Consider the following 19,839-nt stretch of genomic DNA (forward strand, 5'->3'; position numbering starts at 1 on the left):
TACTTTGGTCATCTGATGAGAAGAGAGGAGTCGCTGGAGAAAAATTTGATGTTGGGAAAGGGTGAGGGTCGCCGGAGAAGGGGCAGGCAGCGAACGCGATGGTTAGATGGCATCCTCGAGGCACTGCTGATGAAGTTATGTGATGTTAGGAAGATAGTGAGAGATCGGAAAGCGTGGCGTGACATGGTCCGTAGGGTCACGAAGAGTCGGACACGACTGAACGACTGAACTGAACTGAACTGAACCCAGAACTTGCGCGAAGTGACTTTCATTGATTGGATGACCATGTCACACGCCTCAGCTATCTTGGAAAAAGGAAATTCGGAAACCGGATAACACTTGCAACTTACTAATGAAATTATTCATACAGCTTAGAAACGATGCTTCTCTAATTTCACTTTTTATAGTGGCGGAAGGGCGAAATGCTTGAGCTAATAGTTTCAAAGGTACTAAAATATGAGTGCCTACATTGAGCGCAGGCATGCGGTAACATATATTTCTACCTTAAATAATATTCGACTCAGCCCAACGAGCTCTTGCTTATTTAAGCTGTTTGTTCCTCACACTTGTTCTCGTTTCAGAACGACAGTCTCGCCGTTAAATTAGAGGATAAGGAGAATGCCCTAAATGGTCCAAAGACACTAGACAAGCTGAAAGAGTTTGCTCAGAGTCTAGATGTAGATAATAACACTATTTTTTTCTTCTTCACAAAGTAAGTATTTTTTGCGGTATCAAGGTCCTGATAATTCTCTTGAAATGACTGTTCGGTGTCGAAAACAAAAGCCATGTCTAGGCGGCTGCTGCAAGATGGCCCAAGAATGTGCGTTAAGGTACCTTCATGGAAACATTGTAGGTCATGATCAGAAATGAGCCAAAGAGTCTCTAATCTTCATATTAATCGATTCATCTTACATAGCCTAATAGACAATAAAGTCATTAGCATAGTCTAGGGTTCAGCGAGACTCTCATATCTGAAGCGCTTAGATCCAGTACACAACATGGGACTGCGCCTTTCTACTGGTACATATAGAACATCAATAAATAGCCTGTATATTGAAACAAATGAGCCACCCCTCGCAGACAGGAGAACAATGCTGATATGCGCACATGCACTGAAAATAAGGTCCCTACCGAAACATTTATGTTACACAATAGTCACAAACTACTCATCTAGAACTCTCTTTAACAACAAACCCCGGGCAATCAAACCACTAATCTTCCGTTTTGAACAGGCATGCCAGGAATTAAATATATTAGATACACTTCCAAATATTGCCTGGAGACCAGGCCCACTGCCACCCTGGTATAATATCCCCTCTGTGTGCGACTTCACATTAACCCACTTTCATGGGAACCAAACACCGCGTGAAACAAAGTACAAGAGTTCTTCGCACTGAATGAAAAATACAAATATTATACAGCATTCTATACAGATGGTTCCAAGACAGCGCTTTACTCCGGATGTGCTGTAATACAAGATAAATTGAAGAAAATAGTACGGATACCCAAGTGTTCATCGGTTTTCAAAGCTGAATGCCATGACATTTTCATGGCTGTAGAAGAAGCGTTAACGAAAAGCATTATAAAAGCATCACTTATACAGATTCCTTGAGCGTAATCACAGCACTGCATCACAGAAATGCTACGAAACCTTTAATTGGAGACATAATACACAAAGTAGTAAATGCAGAAACAAAGGGGCAGTCAATAAAATCTTGCTGGGTGCTAAGCCATGTTGGAACCCGCGGCAACGAGAGAGCTGACACATGTGCTGCATCAGCCCGCAACGCTGAAATAAAACTCGCAAACATACCACATAGAGATGTCATGAAACTTATTAAGGAAAAACTGAGAGAAAAATGGCAGGCTTCATGGAGCAATGAAACAAACAATAAATTAAACTATGTCAAATATGTCGTCGAAGAATAGACATCGCTTTGTTGAAGTCATTCTATGTCGCCTGCGCATCGGACACACGCACCTAACACATGGCTTCTTTCTTAAGAAAAAACCCAAACCTCTATGTTGAAGGTGTAGAGGTGAACTAACAATAAATCATATTTTGCTGTCATGCACTAAACTAGAGAAATTAAGAACAAAATATTTTGCAATGTTTTACTATGAACATGGAAGAATGCAAACATTATCCTCATTCACAAGAAAGGGGACTCTAAGGACCTTAAAAATTACAGACCAATCAGCTTACTGTCTGTTACGTATAAGGTATTTACTAAGGTAATCGCTAATAGAATCAGGACAACCTTAGACTGCAATCAAGCAAAGGATCAAGCAGGGTTTCGGAAACGGTACTCTACTATCGATCATATCCATACCATCAATCAGGTGATAGAAAAATGCTCGGAATATAACCAGCCCTTATACATAGCATTCATTGATTACGAAAAAGCATTTGACTCAGTTGAAACCTCGGCGGTGATGCAGGCATTGCGAAATCAGGGGGTAGACGAGCCGTACGTGAAAGTGCTGGAAGATATATATAGTGGCTGCACAGCAACCATAGTTCTGCATAAAGAAAGTAACAAAATTCCCATAAAGAAAGGTGTTAGGCAAGGAGACACAATCTCACCAGTACTATTCACAGCTTGTTTAGAGGAAGTATTCAGAGACTTGGAATGGGAGCAGTTAGGGATAAGGGTAGATGGAGAATACCTCAGTAATCTGCGATTTGCTGATGACATTGCCTTGCTAAGCAACTCGGGAGATGAACTGCAAATAATGATTGATGACCTAGACAGGAAAACTAGAAAGGTAGGCTTGAAAATCAATATGCAGAAGACTAAGGTAATGTTCAACAGCCTCGGGAAGGAACAGGAGTTTACATTAGGTAGCGAAATACTGGAAGTAGTAGGCGAATATATCTACTTAGGACAGGTGGTAACCGCAGATCCGGACTATGAAAAGGAAATAACAAGAAGAATAAGATTGGGATGGAGCGCATTGGCAAGCACTCGCAGATTATGACTAGCAGCTTACCGGTATCGCTCAAGAGGAAAGTATACAACAGTTGCATCTTGCCTGTACTCACCTATGGGGCTGAAACGTGGAGGCTAACCAAGAGAGTTCTACTTAAGTTGAGGACAACCCAGAGGGCTATGGAACGAAAAATGGTAGGAGTAACATTAAGAGATAGAAAGCGTGCAGAGTGGGTCAGAGAAATAACTCAAGTTAACGACATTCTAGTGGAAATTAAGAAGAAGAAATGGACATGGGCAGGACATGTAGTGCGAAGAGAGGATAACCGATGGTCGCTGAGGGTAACAAACTGGATTCCAAGGGAAGGAAACCGTAGCAGGGGGCGGCAGAAAGTTAGGTGGGCGGATGAGATTAAGAAGTTCGCAGGGGTCAAATGGATGCGGCTAGCACAGAACCGGGTTAAGTGGAGAGATATGGGAGATGCCTTCGCCCTGCAGTGGGTATAATCAGGCTGATGATGATGATGATGATGACTATGAACAAATCCCTTTCCATCCCAGCCTGCTTTTAGGAGACGATGCACTCGTTGATATTTCTCACATTTGTGGTTTTTTAAAAGAACCAATGCTCCTTAACGAGCTATAAAAACTTGAAAAAAAAAAATCAGATTAGTCCTTTTCAGAAAGTATAAACAAACCACCCTGTTCTTGGCGCATGATAGCCTTAGTTGCTTATGTACCAAAAACCTCAACACAACACAACACAGTGATGATCCAAGGACCACATTTGTCAGCGAGGAACTGCGTCAGTTTATCGGGGATAAAAACAGTAGGTAGGTGGGCACCCAAAAGCGTAGACCTAAATGTACGCCTTTTGACAATTAGGCAAAAAAATAGTTTTACACTGAGAGGCGAAAATTGTGGCAGACTTAGGTAAGCTCGCGTGGAGCGTAAACTATGGCCTTGCTGTGTTCTTTTTGCACAGATGACTGAAATGTCTCGCAACCAGAAGATGAAATGGCTAATTGTAAATTTGGTTCACAAATCAAAAGGATTGAAAATTTGTATGTAAATATGTAAATTTGAAATGAGAGAATTAGGTTCCTGGACATTTTACTGAAAACATAATGCTTATGTTGCTTAAGGTTGGAATGGTAGATAGATAGCTAGGAGCCGGGAAGACAGGGATGCTAACGAGAACGGTTTCTGATTGGCTACCCTACACTAGTGAAAAGCGGTGAGAGGAATAAAGAGGGGAAGTGAAAAGGGACGTGGAGCATATCCATTATTTTTCACTCAAGCCGGTAGATTTCAGGTAACAAAACAGTCCGTGTTGCCTTGAACGCAACGTCTGCTGTTGCTATGAACCAAGGATCTCATCCGCAGAAAACAGGAGATGACAGAGGGGTGTAGCGCTCGACGCAACTTATGGCTTTCAGGGACATAAGGAACAGCCATTACGCCTCCTATTCCTCCCTTTCCTTACGGCGCGGTTGAGGTGTCTACAGAAAACCATTACGCCTCTTATGGTCAATCTGCTAATGGTATTAAGCGCGTCCGTCCAGTACCTGCCATGCATTGTCTGCTACCGGCGTCTTCAGAATCGGCAGCATCAGCAGAATGGCCTTTATAAGGAACCCCAGGATGGCAACGTCATGCGCCCTTTCAGCTACGCGCGATCTTGGTCTTGTACTCGTCCAGCTGTGTGTGTAGAATGTTGGGGACGCTGTGCCGGCCCAGACACTAATGTTGAGTGTGGCTACGGTAGTGATGGTCAGGTCAAGCTACCTTTGAACCAGTTTTGTCATCATCACTAGCCGGGCTTGATTTACATGGAGTGGTAGGCGGAGGGGAAAGAAGTACGGAACACTAGAGGTGTCTCCACCGCTGACAGTCGCGCTAGTGGCGGTCGCACTGCGCGTTGAGGTGTCACGGAGCATTTGCTTCAACACCTCCCGTTCTTTTTTACGCCGGGACAGATCTCTGGAGAGGCAAAGTGGCATCCATGTAGAACAAGAACTTAGGAAAACTTTCCCGGCAGGTGTCACTATTGTGTGGCTCACTAGATCGCAGGCAAACCATGGCATTGTTAACGCAAAAGCATCTCTTGCCTTATCGAAAACTTCCTTCGCACTTAAAAAACTGTGTCACTGCCAAGAGTCGAACCTCCATCCATCAGATCCCCAGCTGAAGGCGCTAGGGTGGGTTTCTAATCTAGAGTAAGGACGCCAGAGGGCGCTGAGAGGAAGGACAACAGAAAAAAAAGATTAAAGTGACAAAAATTTTCAAAATGCCCCTCCCGTGTATAGGCATTAGAGACCAACGTATATCTTTTCAAATCTGTACATGCGAAATTCAAAAGACATCAAAGACAGTGAATCTCCTTTTACACAAAAACGAGGCGTCATCTCTTTATGTTCACACAAAATAGCACCGCAATCTTATGCCGTCCTCGCAAGGGAGGAGCACAAGCGGCTCAAAACGCGTTTTAAGTGGCAGAGTGATAATAATATAAAGAGACGAACATATAGAAAATATTGCGCGGCAGCAGGAAAATGATTTCGCATGACAGCAGCTATGCAGACTTAATTGCACCACTAAAATTTATGCAAACCCAATAACGTGAATAAATTTTATTTCCCCTTCGGTATTGAACCGGTTTCAAGATGAATGGTCGGACTGCGTGTCGCAAGTGGCCATATAATTAATTAAAGTTGCGCATGAAGGTCAGCGTGACGCACATTGGTTTGCCGACTGCTCGAATTGTAATATTTCAAATTTGTAGCAGCTGGCCTAATAAGTATCTTGAGACCGCGTCCCATATGGCTGTGTCAATGTGATAAATAACACCAGCCTTTATGCTCTTATTTTGCCATGACTCAAATCTTCGCAGCGAGATGCTCTGCTTCTTAAAATCAATAAAAATGGTAGTGTGGTAGTAACCAATATAAATATATCGAAAAAGAACTTCTGATATTTATTATTGAGCAGGCAGAATGCCGTACAACGGCGCCCAATAATTACAAAAGCTTTAAGTTCGGCTGTAACGGGATGCCAACAAGATTCTAATGAGCACTGCGCAGCTTAGCGTTAAGGAGAATGCTCTGAACGCGGGGCTAGTTTCGCTCAAGCAGTTATTATGAGCTTTACTTCAAATACAAGTGTTGCAAGCCTTTGAATATCTCGTTAATTACTAGATCATTTGTTCTGTGTTTCGAAGTGCGGCACTAAAGCAGAGTCGCGATTAAGGTGGCATTGTTGCGCTCGTTTCAAGGCGTGTGGTGTAATGAGCTCGTTTAATCAATTGCGAATCGCCGCAAAATGCTACAGGCTTCAATTTCAAAGTGGAGCTAGGAGATGAATATTTGTGCAAATTGAGCTGTTAGCTGAAATCCCCAACCTGAAAGCCTCTCTCTTAGCAATTTTCTTTTTTCGGAGTTCGTTAAAAAGACAGGGGTGGGTTGCAGAACTTGCATTGTCAAACATGCTTGCTAAATGTGCGTGAAATATGTAACAAAAGACTTCATGACAACACAATATTCAGACGCAGAAACACTTTTTCTTCTTGTTTTTCAGGAGGCAAATTTACCGGGAGAAAACCAGCGGCGCAGATACGCCTAGCCAGATATATGGTACGAATATTGTTACGGTCTTGGAAACGTTATTTTACGTCTACATTTGCGTTTTCTCTGTCGTCCACAACTTCGCAAGGTTTCAGTTTGTTTTTGAAAGCGGTGGTTGACCCGCTAGAGATCTAGTCTTGCTTAAAAAGCGTCCTTATACTTATTTATTATGCTGTTAGCTGCACAAGATGACAAGAATCAAGTGTGACGTCTCCCACGAAGTAATGCGCAGGAAATGGATACCAGCTTTAAAACCGGTCTGGTGTGCGGTAACGCCAAGCACCTTATCGGTTTCTAGTCCTTCACGACAGTAGTACTTAAGGCGAAAAGTCGGCTAGCTTATTGCTTACAACAAAATAAACAGATGTGCAAATTGGTTTCAGTGCTAACACAAACAGGCTGAACGGTGTTTCTCCTGTTAGCGGAGATACAACCGCTACGTTTTGATTGAAAGTTACATCGAACTCGGTAAATATAGGATTTAGGAGCCCGACTAAGCATTTAGACATGCATAGCCAGGACAGCAACTTGGTTATCCATTTGTGGCGAAATAGCTCAGAACAATGGAACAACGGACAAGCGCTGACTTACAACTCAGTTTTTATTTCGAAAAAACACGAATTAGCAAAGCTTTCGCACCCCATATCAAATCACTTGCATAAAAAACATATCATTCAAGCAATCTAAAAATCACAAGCAAACGCATTTAGCCAAAGAGGCGAATCCCATTTTTGACATGCCCAATTCCTTCCCTGTTGATGGAACCGACGGCGTGCAGATACAGCTGTCGCTGAGCCTCGCTATCGAAGCTGCCTCGATAATTTCTCTGAACAACTGCTGGCTGAGGTTAAGAATTGCTTTATATTTGCTGAGCTCAGATGCACAAGTTTTTGAGAGGCAGTGCCTGGTTATCTTTGGTTTCTGGAGGCTTGCTCGAAATTCGTTTTGTGCTGTAGAAGTCTTTCATTCATGTACTGTCTGATCTGTTCTATGTACAGATATTCTTTCCAACAAGCCACACGCCGTTTTTTTTGCTGGCCGGTCGCTTACAAAAACGAGCAAAGTCTGATCAGTTATGAAACGCTTTCTTTATCACGAGTGAAAGCGATATTTTGTCAACGTAGGACAATATTTTTAATTTGCTTTTCATAAGTCTAATTCATCGGATCATTTTGCTCTGCATCAGCTTTAAAAAAATAGTTGTTTAGCTATGGTTAACCCTAGTTGAATTGCGAAAGAAACGACGGATGCTTCTTTTGCCTGCTAAATTATTCCCCTATCACGCGCTATCAGTGTAAGGGGCTACATTATTGGGGACTCTTAAGCTCATATTTTAAAGGTAAGGCGCGAGAGCGTAAGCTACCAGACCAGATATAAATGAGAACGGTTCAACGAAGCCGTATGGATGGCCCTGCCTGCCGTAAGGGTAACGAGAATGCAAACGATTCTGGCAGGCTGATTCTGATATCACCCTCCCATATGAAAGGAGCGACCTGAGTTGATAGCTCCTGCCCGTGGCATAGAGGTAATGTAAATTCAAATGTCATGGCAGGCTGAGGCGACCGTAGCTACGCCTCTTCATGACGTAGCTGCGGCCACCCGAGGTCTTGAAAACTTACGGCAGTGTAGCTTTCGCTACAAAAAGCTCCGCATAGATGACAAATTGAAGGGGAGAAAGCCTATACCCTTCTACTATTGACGGCATAGCTTCATACAGTTGACAAATAGAAGAGGAGAAAGTGGACATTCTTCTACAACAGGCGATCTTAACTGAAGGCATTCCGTCACCTGCTTATTTACGATGATGCTTGCGAAGCAATTTGTCCTAGAATTGCCATAGTGCCCTAGAATTCTAGTGTCCTATAATTTGCATAGGCCTCTTCAACTCTCTTAATATGACTGCCTGCATTTATATGCTTTGACCGGGTTAGTAACGGAATTTTCCTTTCAATGTTCTACTCCTATTCCACTGCTGGGCCCCGCATGAACTAATAAAGAGCACTGCGGAATCTGCATTGGAGTAATGCGAAAGCACGGATCCTGCTTTTGGTTGCTTCGGGTTGCTTCTAGTTGCTTAATTCACTTCTGCTTTATCCATTTTAGTCTTGGGTACTTTCAAATTATACGCCAATCCCTTTCTATGCCCTTTTTTTGCTCTACGTCCGGTTGCGTGACGTCACATCCTCTACGTCACATTATTTCACTTCTTGTTCATTCATTTTAGTCTTTGGTACTTTTAAATTGCGCGCCAATCCCTTCCTTGGCCCTTTTTCGGCTCTACTTCCGGTTGCGTGACGTCACACTCTTGTCGTTACCCTAATTGACTGCCTTAATTAACTATTTTAGTGTTTGGTACTTTCAAACTGCGCGCCAATCCCTTTCTATGCCCTTTTTTGCTCGACTTCAGGATGCGTGACGTCACATCCTTGACGTCACCTTAATTGACTTATTTAATTAACTATTTTAGCATTTGATACATTCAAATGTGGCGCCAAGCCATTCGCTAATGAGACCATTTTCGCCTTTACTGCTTAATTTTCTGCCTTTTATTATTACCTAATTAACTTATTGGCCTTATTATTTTTATACACATTACGTCCTCTTGTATCGATTGACACCACTCATTAACCTCTACCACTTCTCAATTACTCACAACTGCTGCAGACAACATATACATTTTTGCCTGTAATTAATTGCCTAATTAACTTATTGGCCTCATTATTCTTTTGACAGCAACAACGTCAGCCTCTATCGATTGACACCACTCATTAACCTCTACCACTTTTAAATTACAAGCAACTGATGCTGACGCGATCTGCGGGCACGGTCTGCGGAGAGAAATCTGTGAACATAGCGAAGTAACGCTTTCGCGTTAATAAGCACTGGTATTGTGCCTGCGTGGGCTAAGTGTGCGTGAACCCGGACTATTCGATTTCCATCTCACCATTTCCTAAAGAAGAAGCTACACGGCCAATTCGGCTGTTGCATGCAGTTTCGTTATGTCACATTACTGGCCGACGAATCGGTGTCTAGGCTGTTACCTGCCAGTATACAATCTATATTATCGTGATTTTGTCTTAACGCCGACCACACGATGCCAGATGTTTTTACCAGATTCACTGTTTGTCTATTTTTGTCTCCTCGCAGACACTGCAACTCAGGGAACCTTCTGCAGTAATACGGAGCGAAGTGCAGCCGTCGTAACCTGTTTTCCTGGACAAGCTTGTATCGAATACACAAGCGAAGCCACGGCACACATGTAAGCCTACACTACGTACATATCAGTATTTACAGAACAGAAAATATTGGGGTTAGGAGTAAGGCGTGATACAGCTGATGGTTGCAGAATGTCGTGTTACCTGGCACGTGAGAGGGAAGGCAGAAGCTGCCGCCCCACGGGGAACCTGATATCTAGCATTCTATGGAGATAACAGCAGCCTCTTCGCGCACTGAAGTCGGGTGCGGTGTATTTTTGAAAACGTCTGTAGTACAGGGTTGTTACTAAGGTAACATCCAATAAAATCAGGGCAACCTTAGATTCCAGTCAGCGAAAGAGAAAGGAACGCTTTTGTAAAGGCTACACCAGCACCTCTTATAGGTACTGGTTGTAATTTAATAACTAATACATATGAACCAAGTGTGAAAGTATTGGAAGATATCTATAGCGTCTCTTTTTCTCTCAGCGAAGACAACGTCAACAGAGGATTTTCTGCATGACGAAGGTTTTTTGCTTCTGCGTTAAAATTGTTATGATCAACATCCAGTAGTGAGGTGTTTGTATGCAAAGGAGAATTCACAAGAGAAGCTGGCAAACTAGAGCCATTATTGTAGTCATGGCATAACTTTGACGGGGGCGCCTGAGTGTCACCCTCCTCCCCCTTTTTTTGGCCAGAACGAGGCATTTAAATCTATCGCCTTCAAAAGCGAAGAAAGTGCCTTCTGCAAGCGCCAACTGCCCTGATATGAAAGTGAAGAGATATTTTCTTGAAGATCATCGAACTTTAGATACTTTCAGACGTTGTATTGCGTATTGAAGTCCATCAAAAGTTACCGTTACTGGCGAATGCTCCTAAACGGTCATTGACCAATATCTGGACATTGTAAAAAATTAGTCCAGTGCTTCTATCAGGTATCGCAGATAGTCTCTGCAAAATACTGAAAGCATGCGCCCGCCGGAAGCCAGGAAAGGCACACATCGAAGCTTTCTTGTGCTTCCTTTTGGAAAGCCAGCTACCTAGATCTCTGCATTAGCCCGCCGGGGCCTGGGCATACCAACCAGAGCAGCATCGATTTCTCCGTGCTTATAACAAATATATGAAGCGCGTCACATCGCAACGGTTTGCCCGCGCTTTTCGGTAGTCCTCATATTCCTGCACGTACATGCGACACATACAAATAAAATCTCTTCTGACCTTGGATTGTGTACGCCATCAGCTTGTGCTGTGTTCCAAACTGCTCGTAATTAGTGCAAACACGAATACGGAATAGACCAAAACGCCCAGAAGTACAAAACGACATGGACGCGTACGCTAGCCTGCTTTTCTAAGAAATTCCGGGGAGAGCACCTCATCTGCTCTTCGGCTGCCCATTAAGCTTAGAGAGCCCTATAGTAGGAGTGGGGAGGGGTGTCGAACGAGCATGCCGCCAAAAGCCCCCTTCTCGACTTTAAAACAAGAGAAGGCCTGGGGTGGCCCTTTCCCGGCATCGCGGAAATGCTGTGACAGCAAAAAGAAAAAAAAAAAAATCTAAGGCGGGGTTATAACGTCGGCATCTTACGTACACCACCAGACTGCACATCTCCCTCCACAATCTGAGGAAGAGGGAGAATTTCGCATTGTGGCGACTAGTTGTCCAGACAAGGAAGAGAAATCTTCCGAGACGGGAGGAAAGCAGAGGGGAATGGCACTGTAGAAGGATTTTGATGAATGTAACTCCGGTATTAATGAGCCCCCTGAAAAAATATATGCGGCCGCTCTTTCAGAAGGCGGTGCCTCACATCTACCAGGATAGAGCACATTTTCGAACTTAGGGTTCGAACATTAATCCTCTTATCACGGTAGCGTAAAAGAAACAGCTCTAGAGAAAATTCTGCGTTGTCGGCATTGTGAGGAATGAGAGAGAGAAACAGTAGTCTAGAAAGACAAGGAGGTTAACTGGGCGATGCCCAGTAGGCTACCCTACATGTGGGAGAAAAAAAACGATGAAGAAGGAAAGATCGCCAAAGAAAAGAGTCTGTCACATGTATAGAGATCTACAAGAGGAATGAGTACCGTGATCCAAAGTTACAAGAGGAATGACTTTGGTTTACGGTAGTTGGGATCGAGGTGAGATTGCTGACAATGATTGGTAGACAGGCTCTTAGACGTCACATGACCACAAGGCCGAGCTAGGATGCGTGCAAAATGGCGTGCTCTGGAATTCGAGGGTTTGGGGAACGACACTTGAATTACACATTAGACACCTTGCCCTTAGGCCACGAAGGGGCATTTTCACGGTTTGGTTAGAGCGCGTCTTTAAATTTTCCTCGGGTAGTCTATCAGATATTATGATAGCCTACAGCTGTAAGGCAATGCGTTTTTGTGGAAAATAAGGATATAGTAATTAAGCTAGTAGTATAATGCATGTATCTAGGCTTGGATGCGAAAAGGGATCCGCATACAGGGGCTATTATTATTATAGCATCCTACACTAAAGGGGAAGCTTGAAAGGACCCTTCATGTCAACGCGACACATTTAAAGGCACCTTTTACGAACTAATCCGGTGTCGTTGATGCGGGCATCGCTTTTGTGAGCGAAAAATCACTGGCATGGCTCTGGTATCAATAGATGGCAGGTGACATGACCTTGCACTGACTTTCTCCGGTTGCATGACGTTACCAGATTGCATGACGGGACCGATTTGGTACGCGTTGCCAACTTGCTCCTGACATCTGAGTTGGCAAGGAGAGACGACTAGAATGCAGCCGCCCAGGGACCTTGGGTCTTGAGTTAGACAGGCTGTTCCTACAGGGCACGCAGGGATGCTCAGTCGAGTTAGTTAAAGCAGGGATATATATTTAAGTAAGTTGGTCTTTCAGGTTGCTGCTTTGTACTAATCAGTGTGTGGGAGATAATTGGGGCACAAAGTATTCGAATAATGATCAAGAGAGTAGTAAAGTACTAATGTGTATGCGCTTGAACGATGATACAGAAGGGGAGCAGCAGACGGGACTCTTTGACGCTGTCGTCGATATCATCAAAGCAGATCTTAAAGTCCTAACCGCATGAGGCGACAATTCGCCGCTACAAGGAGCGACAGCGTCTTCCAGTGGCCTGGGCCTGCGGTGGAATCGCGATAGTGATTATGAGAAATGGACAATGGACAATCGCTATACTGCCAACCTTCTCGAATTCATAAGCACAACTGGACTGCACTCCTTCTTTTAACTTTCTATCTCCTGCATCCCATTCCCCCTTTCTCAACTTATGCCTTGTGGCAAACTCTTCGAAAAAAAAAAGCATTGCCGCTCGTCGCGTGCCTCAGGTTCTGGGTTGTAGAAAATTTCGCCTGTCGCGCTGAAGCAGCTAGCGAGGCAGCGAACCACAGAAGGCTTTGGGATACGCAACATCCATTCAGAATTTTTTGCGAGTGAAGTTTTTTTCCTACTCACGTTAGAGCGAGAACGCTGTAGACGGTTACTTTGTCTGACCTGTGAATGTATATGCGTATGGAGACAATTGAATAAATGCTTTACAGTGCAAGAAGAAAGAAATGGTAACATGGATAGATATTGTTAATTTTCGAAAGGAGCGCGAGAAAGGCATTACTTAAAATGCAAGTGTGCATCGCAGTCTAGCTTGACGCATCATGGCGCTGAGTCTCTTACAAACACAATGCGTTACAAAAATTTTCCACAGTGTTTTAGCGTACTTCATGGTTCTTATTCTTAGAAACAGGGTACAAGCTTAACTGTACGGAACGACGAAGCGGTGGTAACGGAGCAACGAACAATGCTGAAAACGCACCGCTCTGCCGCCGAGTTCCGTCGTTTTTTAAGGTTTGCATCAGCGGCAACGACATGCGTTGGTGTTGTCGTCGCGCGACGCATCGCCAACAATGGTTAGATCATGCAGTTACCGTTTAAGAGTCTTTTAAATTTTGTGCATCAGAAAGTTGCAAGCAGAATTCTGAGGTTCTTCTGTTTTTTTTTCCTTAAGCAACATGCCCTTGTCTAGCAACGTTTTTGTGTGCCTTGCATAGCGCCGGAAGCAGACATAGCTGGCCAATAGAATCAACAGATAAAGCTCACACCTTCTTGGGTAATGTAATGACTTTGGAGAATAGAAAGCACCACATAAAGGCCGCACCCTGCTACCACTGAAGAGGTTACCTTCATCAATATAAATGACTATGTGTGTGATAACATGAAATTTGGACGGAAAAATATGGAATCACTTACACTCAAATATTCAAGAATACAACTCAATAGTATTAATATGTTCCGTATGCGGCGCCCTAGAGGGTTCTTGTTCGCATGCAAGCACTCTGAAACTCGCTTAATTAATGATTCATAATGCTCACACATTATATTATCTCACACATATATACCCATTAGGATACGGTGTTTGGCTACTACAATATGTTAGCGACCACCCGATATAAAATATAAAGCACTGCTTTAACCAAGCCTGCGGGCGCGCCTGTGTGACTTTTGAGTAGGGAGTCTGACTAGAATTCAACGGTACAGCAGGTGCCAGTTTTATCAAATTTTTCCATCGCAAAAAGGTTACCCACATCTACAACTGCTGAATTCTGGACGATTTCATGTGGCATTATGGCGTCACTTAACTTTTCGATCAATCTGTGTCCGGCACGTATATATTGTCAGCGTTGTAAGCGCCGACATTGCCGGGTTTCCTGGAGAAAGGAGCATTTAATGTTGTTGCAGTAATAGCATGTTTTTTGCGGGTGTTGGGAATAGCATATTGGTTGCATGCTGAATAAAATGCGATAAGCAGATATTATTTACTGAACAGACATCTGTTTCGCAGCATTGCAGGGAAAGAAATGCGGCCTCGTGCCCGGCAAGCGTGAGATACTCCTTTGACTGCCAATATTTTTGCCGTGTTTTCTGAGCTACCGTAGAACTGTAGAATTCTTTAGTGGTTGTTTTCCGTAGTTGTGTCCGTGCTAGACAAGAGAGCACAATAATTGAGAAATGGTTGAAAATTACGTATGCAGTAATGCCATATAAATTTTGTTTTCACAGCAAGAAAGTTTCTACTGTCACGGAAATTGGCTCTGGGACTGCAATTCGTTGCTTATAATTTACTTGTTTTTTTTTTTTAATCAGATTTAACGCTACGAATTACAAGACATTTACCCGCAGAGATATGCAAAGCATGAATGCTACATTTCAGTAAGTAAACCATAATTTTCTGCGGTAGTTTTACTCTAAGTGATTTTTTGTGTCATTAGCCTATTTAGCTCCTTTTGGGGAGTAGCTGCATTTTCAGAACCATGCGTCCTTGGTGGTGAAAATTCAATCAGCTTCGAATGAATTCTTAGAGGGTAACTACCCATTCGAAAGAGTCATTGCACAAGGGCGAAATGTCCTCCAAAAACAGCAAGAAAAAAATTGCACACATGAAAAGGGTAGTCGACCACTTCAGTTGAGATGGCTTCAATATACTCTATTTTCAAATTTTGCGGCTAAATTCAACTGCAAGTAAAACTAATCGCTGGGCTAGTTGGCGCATTTCACAGAGAAGGAAGAATAGGAAGTTCGAATTTGTTGTTTTGAAAAAGATGTTGGATTTAGCTTGAGTTGGTTAGCACTATGGAATCTCTTCTTTCCTGTGAAATTCAACTGCCTTCACATTTAGGAGCCCTGTCTCTTATCTACTCCACCACCGCTTTTTTAAACATCGTGTATATTACAGTGAAGTAGTATTTTACAAGAAGGGAAGAAAATAGCACAAGGCAAGACGGTAAAAGTAAAGGACAGACATATGCACAGGCACAGACACATTAATAAGTAACGTTGCACCATTTCAATATGTAATGTGGTTGCGCGGTTTCCACTTTTTATTTTTTTTTCTCATGTCATGTCTTTTATAAACTGCATCACCTGTAGCAATAAACAAACTGTCTGCTAGTCAGTGCATGTGTCTGTCTGACTTGTGCCGTATTTCTTCGCGCTGTTTTATTGCCATCTTCAACATGTACCAACCAGCCCGTATTCGCTCTCTTCTAGTATTGTATATACAGGAGCAGTTTACGAAGATGTCATAAAGTGGGAATAAAGGAATCCGAAAGTACAGAAAGAAAGAGCACAATAAAGAAGTAGCTCAGGGACCCCACCGGCCCGGTGTGCTACTTACATGTTAGATCTGTCTGACCATACAGTAATAGACTTCCCGAGGTGTCGAATCTATTGAAGGAAATGCGATTTCGCCCAATCAGCGGATATAGAAATAGTCTTCCTTAAGTTGCAGTACTCTACTGGATGAAAAAAAAAATATCAGGCCTAGTAACATAATACTTGGTAAGGTATGATACGGCATGAGAACTCATTAAAACTTGCGTTTGAAGGCCGTTGAAATACATCCCAGAATTGAATATTGCTCCCACAATTGATATAGCAATGACTCGCTGTGTCAGCAACTTCAAGGAGAGGGAGATTCTCGGCACACGCAAAAATGCTCTTAATATGAAGTCATATGTCAGCAGTGGCAGTGTCTCCGTATGTAGCTTGTCGCAGAAAGTTGATAACACAGAAAAGAATATTTTCTTAACTCGCTCAGGTACACTTGATCCCAAAGCATATAAGATGGTAATTAGGAGGAATGAAGATCATACAAAAGAAGACACCATACAGAAGTTTTATTACATTAAAACACTGGATATACTAAAAAAAAACTAAGTAAAAACTAAGGGCTTAGAATCAACGCTGCGGGGTCCGAAGGTGCCACGTTGTGGGGAAGTGTAGACAACACCCACTTCTCCCTTGTGCGAATTCTGCATTCTAAATTCCTTTAAACAAGGGCAGTCAAGGAAGTTAAATGACACACTCAGTGCGGAAAAAGCACTAAATGCACTTGAACTAAATGCAAGACTACAGGAAGCATAGGGTGGGACGTGGCTCACAAAACTTCATCGCGAACATTTCTGTAGAGCGCAAAAAGTGCACTAAACTTACGTGCACCGACAGATTGGAAGGATAGCAACTTCGCATGCGTTTTATGAATAAAACTGCCTTTTGAGAAAAAAAAAGCTATACTACGTGGAAAATGCGTGGAAGGCTTGCTGGCACATTATCTGCAAAACAATTTTGTTTTGCTGTTGGGCAGGTGCCTTCCAGTCTTTTTTGCTCTGTATACTTTTCCCTCTGTATATACGCCTAATGGGATTCAAGGTCCTTACATAGGTGGCATCACTTATTTGCCAATGGCAACGTAATCATAGGATGCAAATTCCTATATATCATTCAAACCACAGGCTCCAAACGGTTTATCTGGGCGTTAGAACTAGACTGAGGGGAAATACGTGGGTCATATGACGGGTGCCCTTCTTCGTTAAATTTTGCATTTCCCACAAAATGGCTGCTGCATATCTTGGTTTTCGCCGTACGCGCTGAGTACGTGCCATCTTCGCTGCAGAGGTAAACGTGAAAAAAAAAAAAAAAAAAGCAGCATACACACCTACGCGCATGCAATGAACGATCTACTGCGCCTTTATCCAACGTTATGTATGTGCAGAATGTACGGCAGATGCCAAGAAACGTCCCTTCTGCGCACTTTAAGACTTCTACAAGTGCCTACTTTTACAGCATGATGTGCGTGAAAAAACAGATCTTAAACTTACTTCTCGAGACAAACCAGGCGAATCCAACGCTTCCGTCTTTCCGTCTCCCAATGCCGAGTTGAGGAGCCTTAAAATTTTGATCTAGCAGTCCAATTCATGTAAGTATTTCTGCAGCTTACAACACAGCCGTGTGTCCGGCTGTTTTTATGCTGCACTTGTGATCGTGAAAGAGACGCAGATCTTATGAATATCGACGCACACAGCAAGGCACAACATGCGAGCGTCATCGTCTCCTCTAGCCTTCATGAGAGTGACGCGCTGGCCGCCGCTAGTGGCGCGCATGTCGATCCGGTAACTCCAGTGAAACAATTGACCATATTATACTCGAATGTAATGGTATCCACCCGGAAGTCAATGCAGGCGCAGTCACTGTTCCTGAAGCTCTGGGGTTTAGAGATACCAGTGGCCGGGTGAATAAACCGGCGGTGGAAGCTAGCAAAAAACGACTGGAAGATTGGTGGCTTAAAAGCAGAGAAGTGACATAATGTTAGTAATGTAGAAACAAAAATTTAATAAATAGAACGATGATATAGGTAATCAATCTAAAACAATAATTAAGATATAGGAAGAAAAATGAGCATGATAGCTACTGCTACCACCCCGTTTCAAAGGGGACGCTTCTATATTCCATCCATCCCATCCAGTTAAGAAGCCTCCCTAACCGGAGTTAGATGCGCAAGGTGCCTATATATATATATATTATTTTTATTTTTTTTTATTTTTTTTCTGTGTTGCAGACGGTGCTACCGCAGGCCTTACCAAGCAGAGCAGATGAACTAAAAGATTGGAACTGGAGCATAGGAGCTGGAAAATAAATTTGTTAAAGAAAATTGCTGATCACTATTAAATTGAAAAACAATAAATAAATACACCGGATTGTGCGCTTAATCCCCTACCGCATAGTGTATAATACATAATACAGTGTATTTCCTTTGTGCTAATGCAAGAAAATAAATCACGCTTATCTGGTACCACATTGTCTACTGCCTCGAATCCACGTACTCAGTAAATGAACCTCCAGAATAAATTTTTTAGTTATTTTCTTTGCATACGTCTCACAAGGAAGTGTTTTCTTTCACCTTTTTGCAGAAATTCGTTAGCCAGAGTACAGATTTTCCTCATTCTGAATAAAAGGAGCGTTTTGAAAAAAGGTCATTATTCTTGAGATTTATTTCTTTCAGTTACAACATCATCTGCGCGATAATCCTCTAGACTACATTGTGAACAGTAGGATATTCTGTGCTGTGTCATTTATGATATAGCACGCAATTAGGGATAGTTTCTGTCACTGTATCACATTCACATATCATGATCTGTGCAGATAAAAATAAATTAACGGCACTTGAACGAGTTTCAAAACCTTTCGGAGTTTAGATTACTTGCCTTTCTTAATTAGTTATTCCTTGTATTCAAAGCTGCGGTAATGTATTCACGATATTGTTATGTCAGAGCTTAATTTATTCCGAGCGTTCTTATACTGTTCTAAAGGTGACAGTTCATTAGGTTTTAAAAATCTGCTAAACAAATGGTTTCTGGTTCTTATGTGCTTTATTAATTCAGAAGTTCTCCAAAGTTTTCGCGCTTTTTTGCATTTTGTTAAGGTAATTTTGGGGAAGCCGAAATTGTACAACTCGATAATTTTCTCAATAGACATGTTATATACATGTTTGGGGTCTATGCCATAAAGACAGTCATTCCAGCTTACATCTGAAACCATGTTACGGAAGTGTTCAATCTTTTTCTGTGTGATGGGTTGGACCGTAGCGTTCGAGCATTTAGGTTAGTGACTTGTGCGCACGACCTTTGAATGAAACAAACAAAATGATCACTAAAATTGCTTAACAACATATGCGACAATTCGTCTTTCATCGCAATTAGTCAAGCATAATAGGGTCTCAGTCGAGATCGTAACACGTGTGGGTGCATTAACAATGTTAGAGAAGCCACATAAAGATATAGCATCATGATAATCACTTGTTGCTGTTGATTTCTCCAAAACGTTTATTAAAGTTGCCCAATACCTTAACTGGTGCCTTATTTGAGGAGAGTGTGTGTATTGTATAATCAAGAAAAAAGTTAAACTCTTATAAAGACAACTATTACAGCTTTGGTCGGGTCCACATCGCCTTGGCGGCGACATTCTCTCGCAGCGGCCCTTAATCTAATGAGCGCGCCTGGGCGTCTCCTTTCGACGCTAATAAGGGCTCATCAGATGACGTCACTAAGAGCGCGCTGCTTTCCTTCTCACCTGCTCGGAGTTTAAGTGGAATCGCCCGCAGAGCGCACGCACGTGTGTGCCTCCTTTAGAGACGCCATAATTATTCATGTTTTGGGACCTTCAGAAGGGCAACAACGGTCGCCGACGGAATTTCGTCTCTTGGGGCTAGTAAAGCTTTCACATTAAAACTTCTGTATTTAAAAGTTTCACATTTAATAA

The 19,839-nt window shown here is 42.7% G+C and overlaps 1 protein-coding gene across 1 annotated transcript in view; it reads left to right on the forward strand.

The window, feature by feature from the left end:
* LOC146173621 (uncharacterized) overlaps positions 1–18,367 on the forward strand; it is a 39,088-nt gene extending 20,721 nt beyond the window's left edge. The window contains exons 4-8 of the mRNA XM_084583686.1: positions 582–712; positions 6,510–6,565; positions 9,704–9,815; positions 14,890–14,955; positions 18,140–18,367. Coding sequence (XP_084439812.1) covers positions 582–712; positions 6,510–6,565; positions 9,704–9,815; positions 14,890–14,955; positions 18,140–18,182 — 408 coding nt within the window. The 3' untranslated portion in view covers positions 18,183–18,367. The remainder of the gene's footprint in view (positions 1–581; positions 713–6,509; positions 6,566–9,703; positions 9,816–14,889; positions 14,956–18,139) is intronic.
* Positions 18,368–19,839: the final 1,472 nt, after the last annotated feature.

This window comes from Amblyomma maculatum, chromosome 11 (assembly GCF_055883805.1).
Source record: "Amblyomma maculatum isolate TAMU_Amacu chromosome 11, ASM5588380v1, whole genome shotgun sequence".
Taxonomy (NCBI): Eukaryota; Metazoa; Arthropoda; class Arachnida; order Ixodida; family Ixodidae; genus Amblyomma; species Amblyomma maculatum.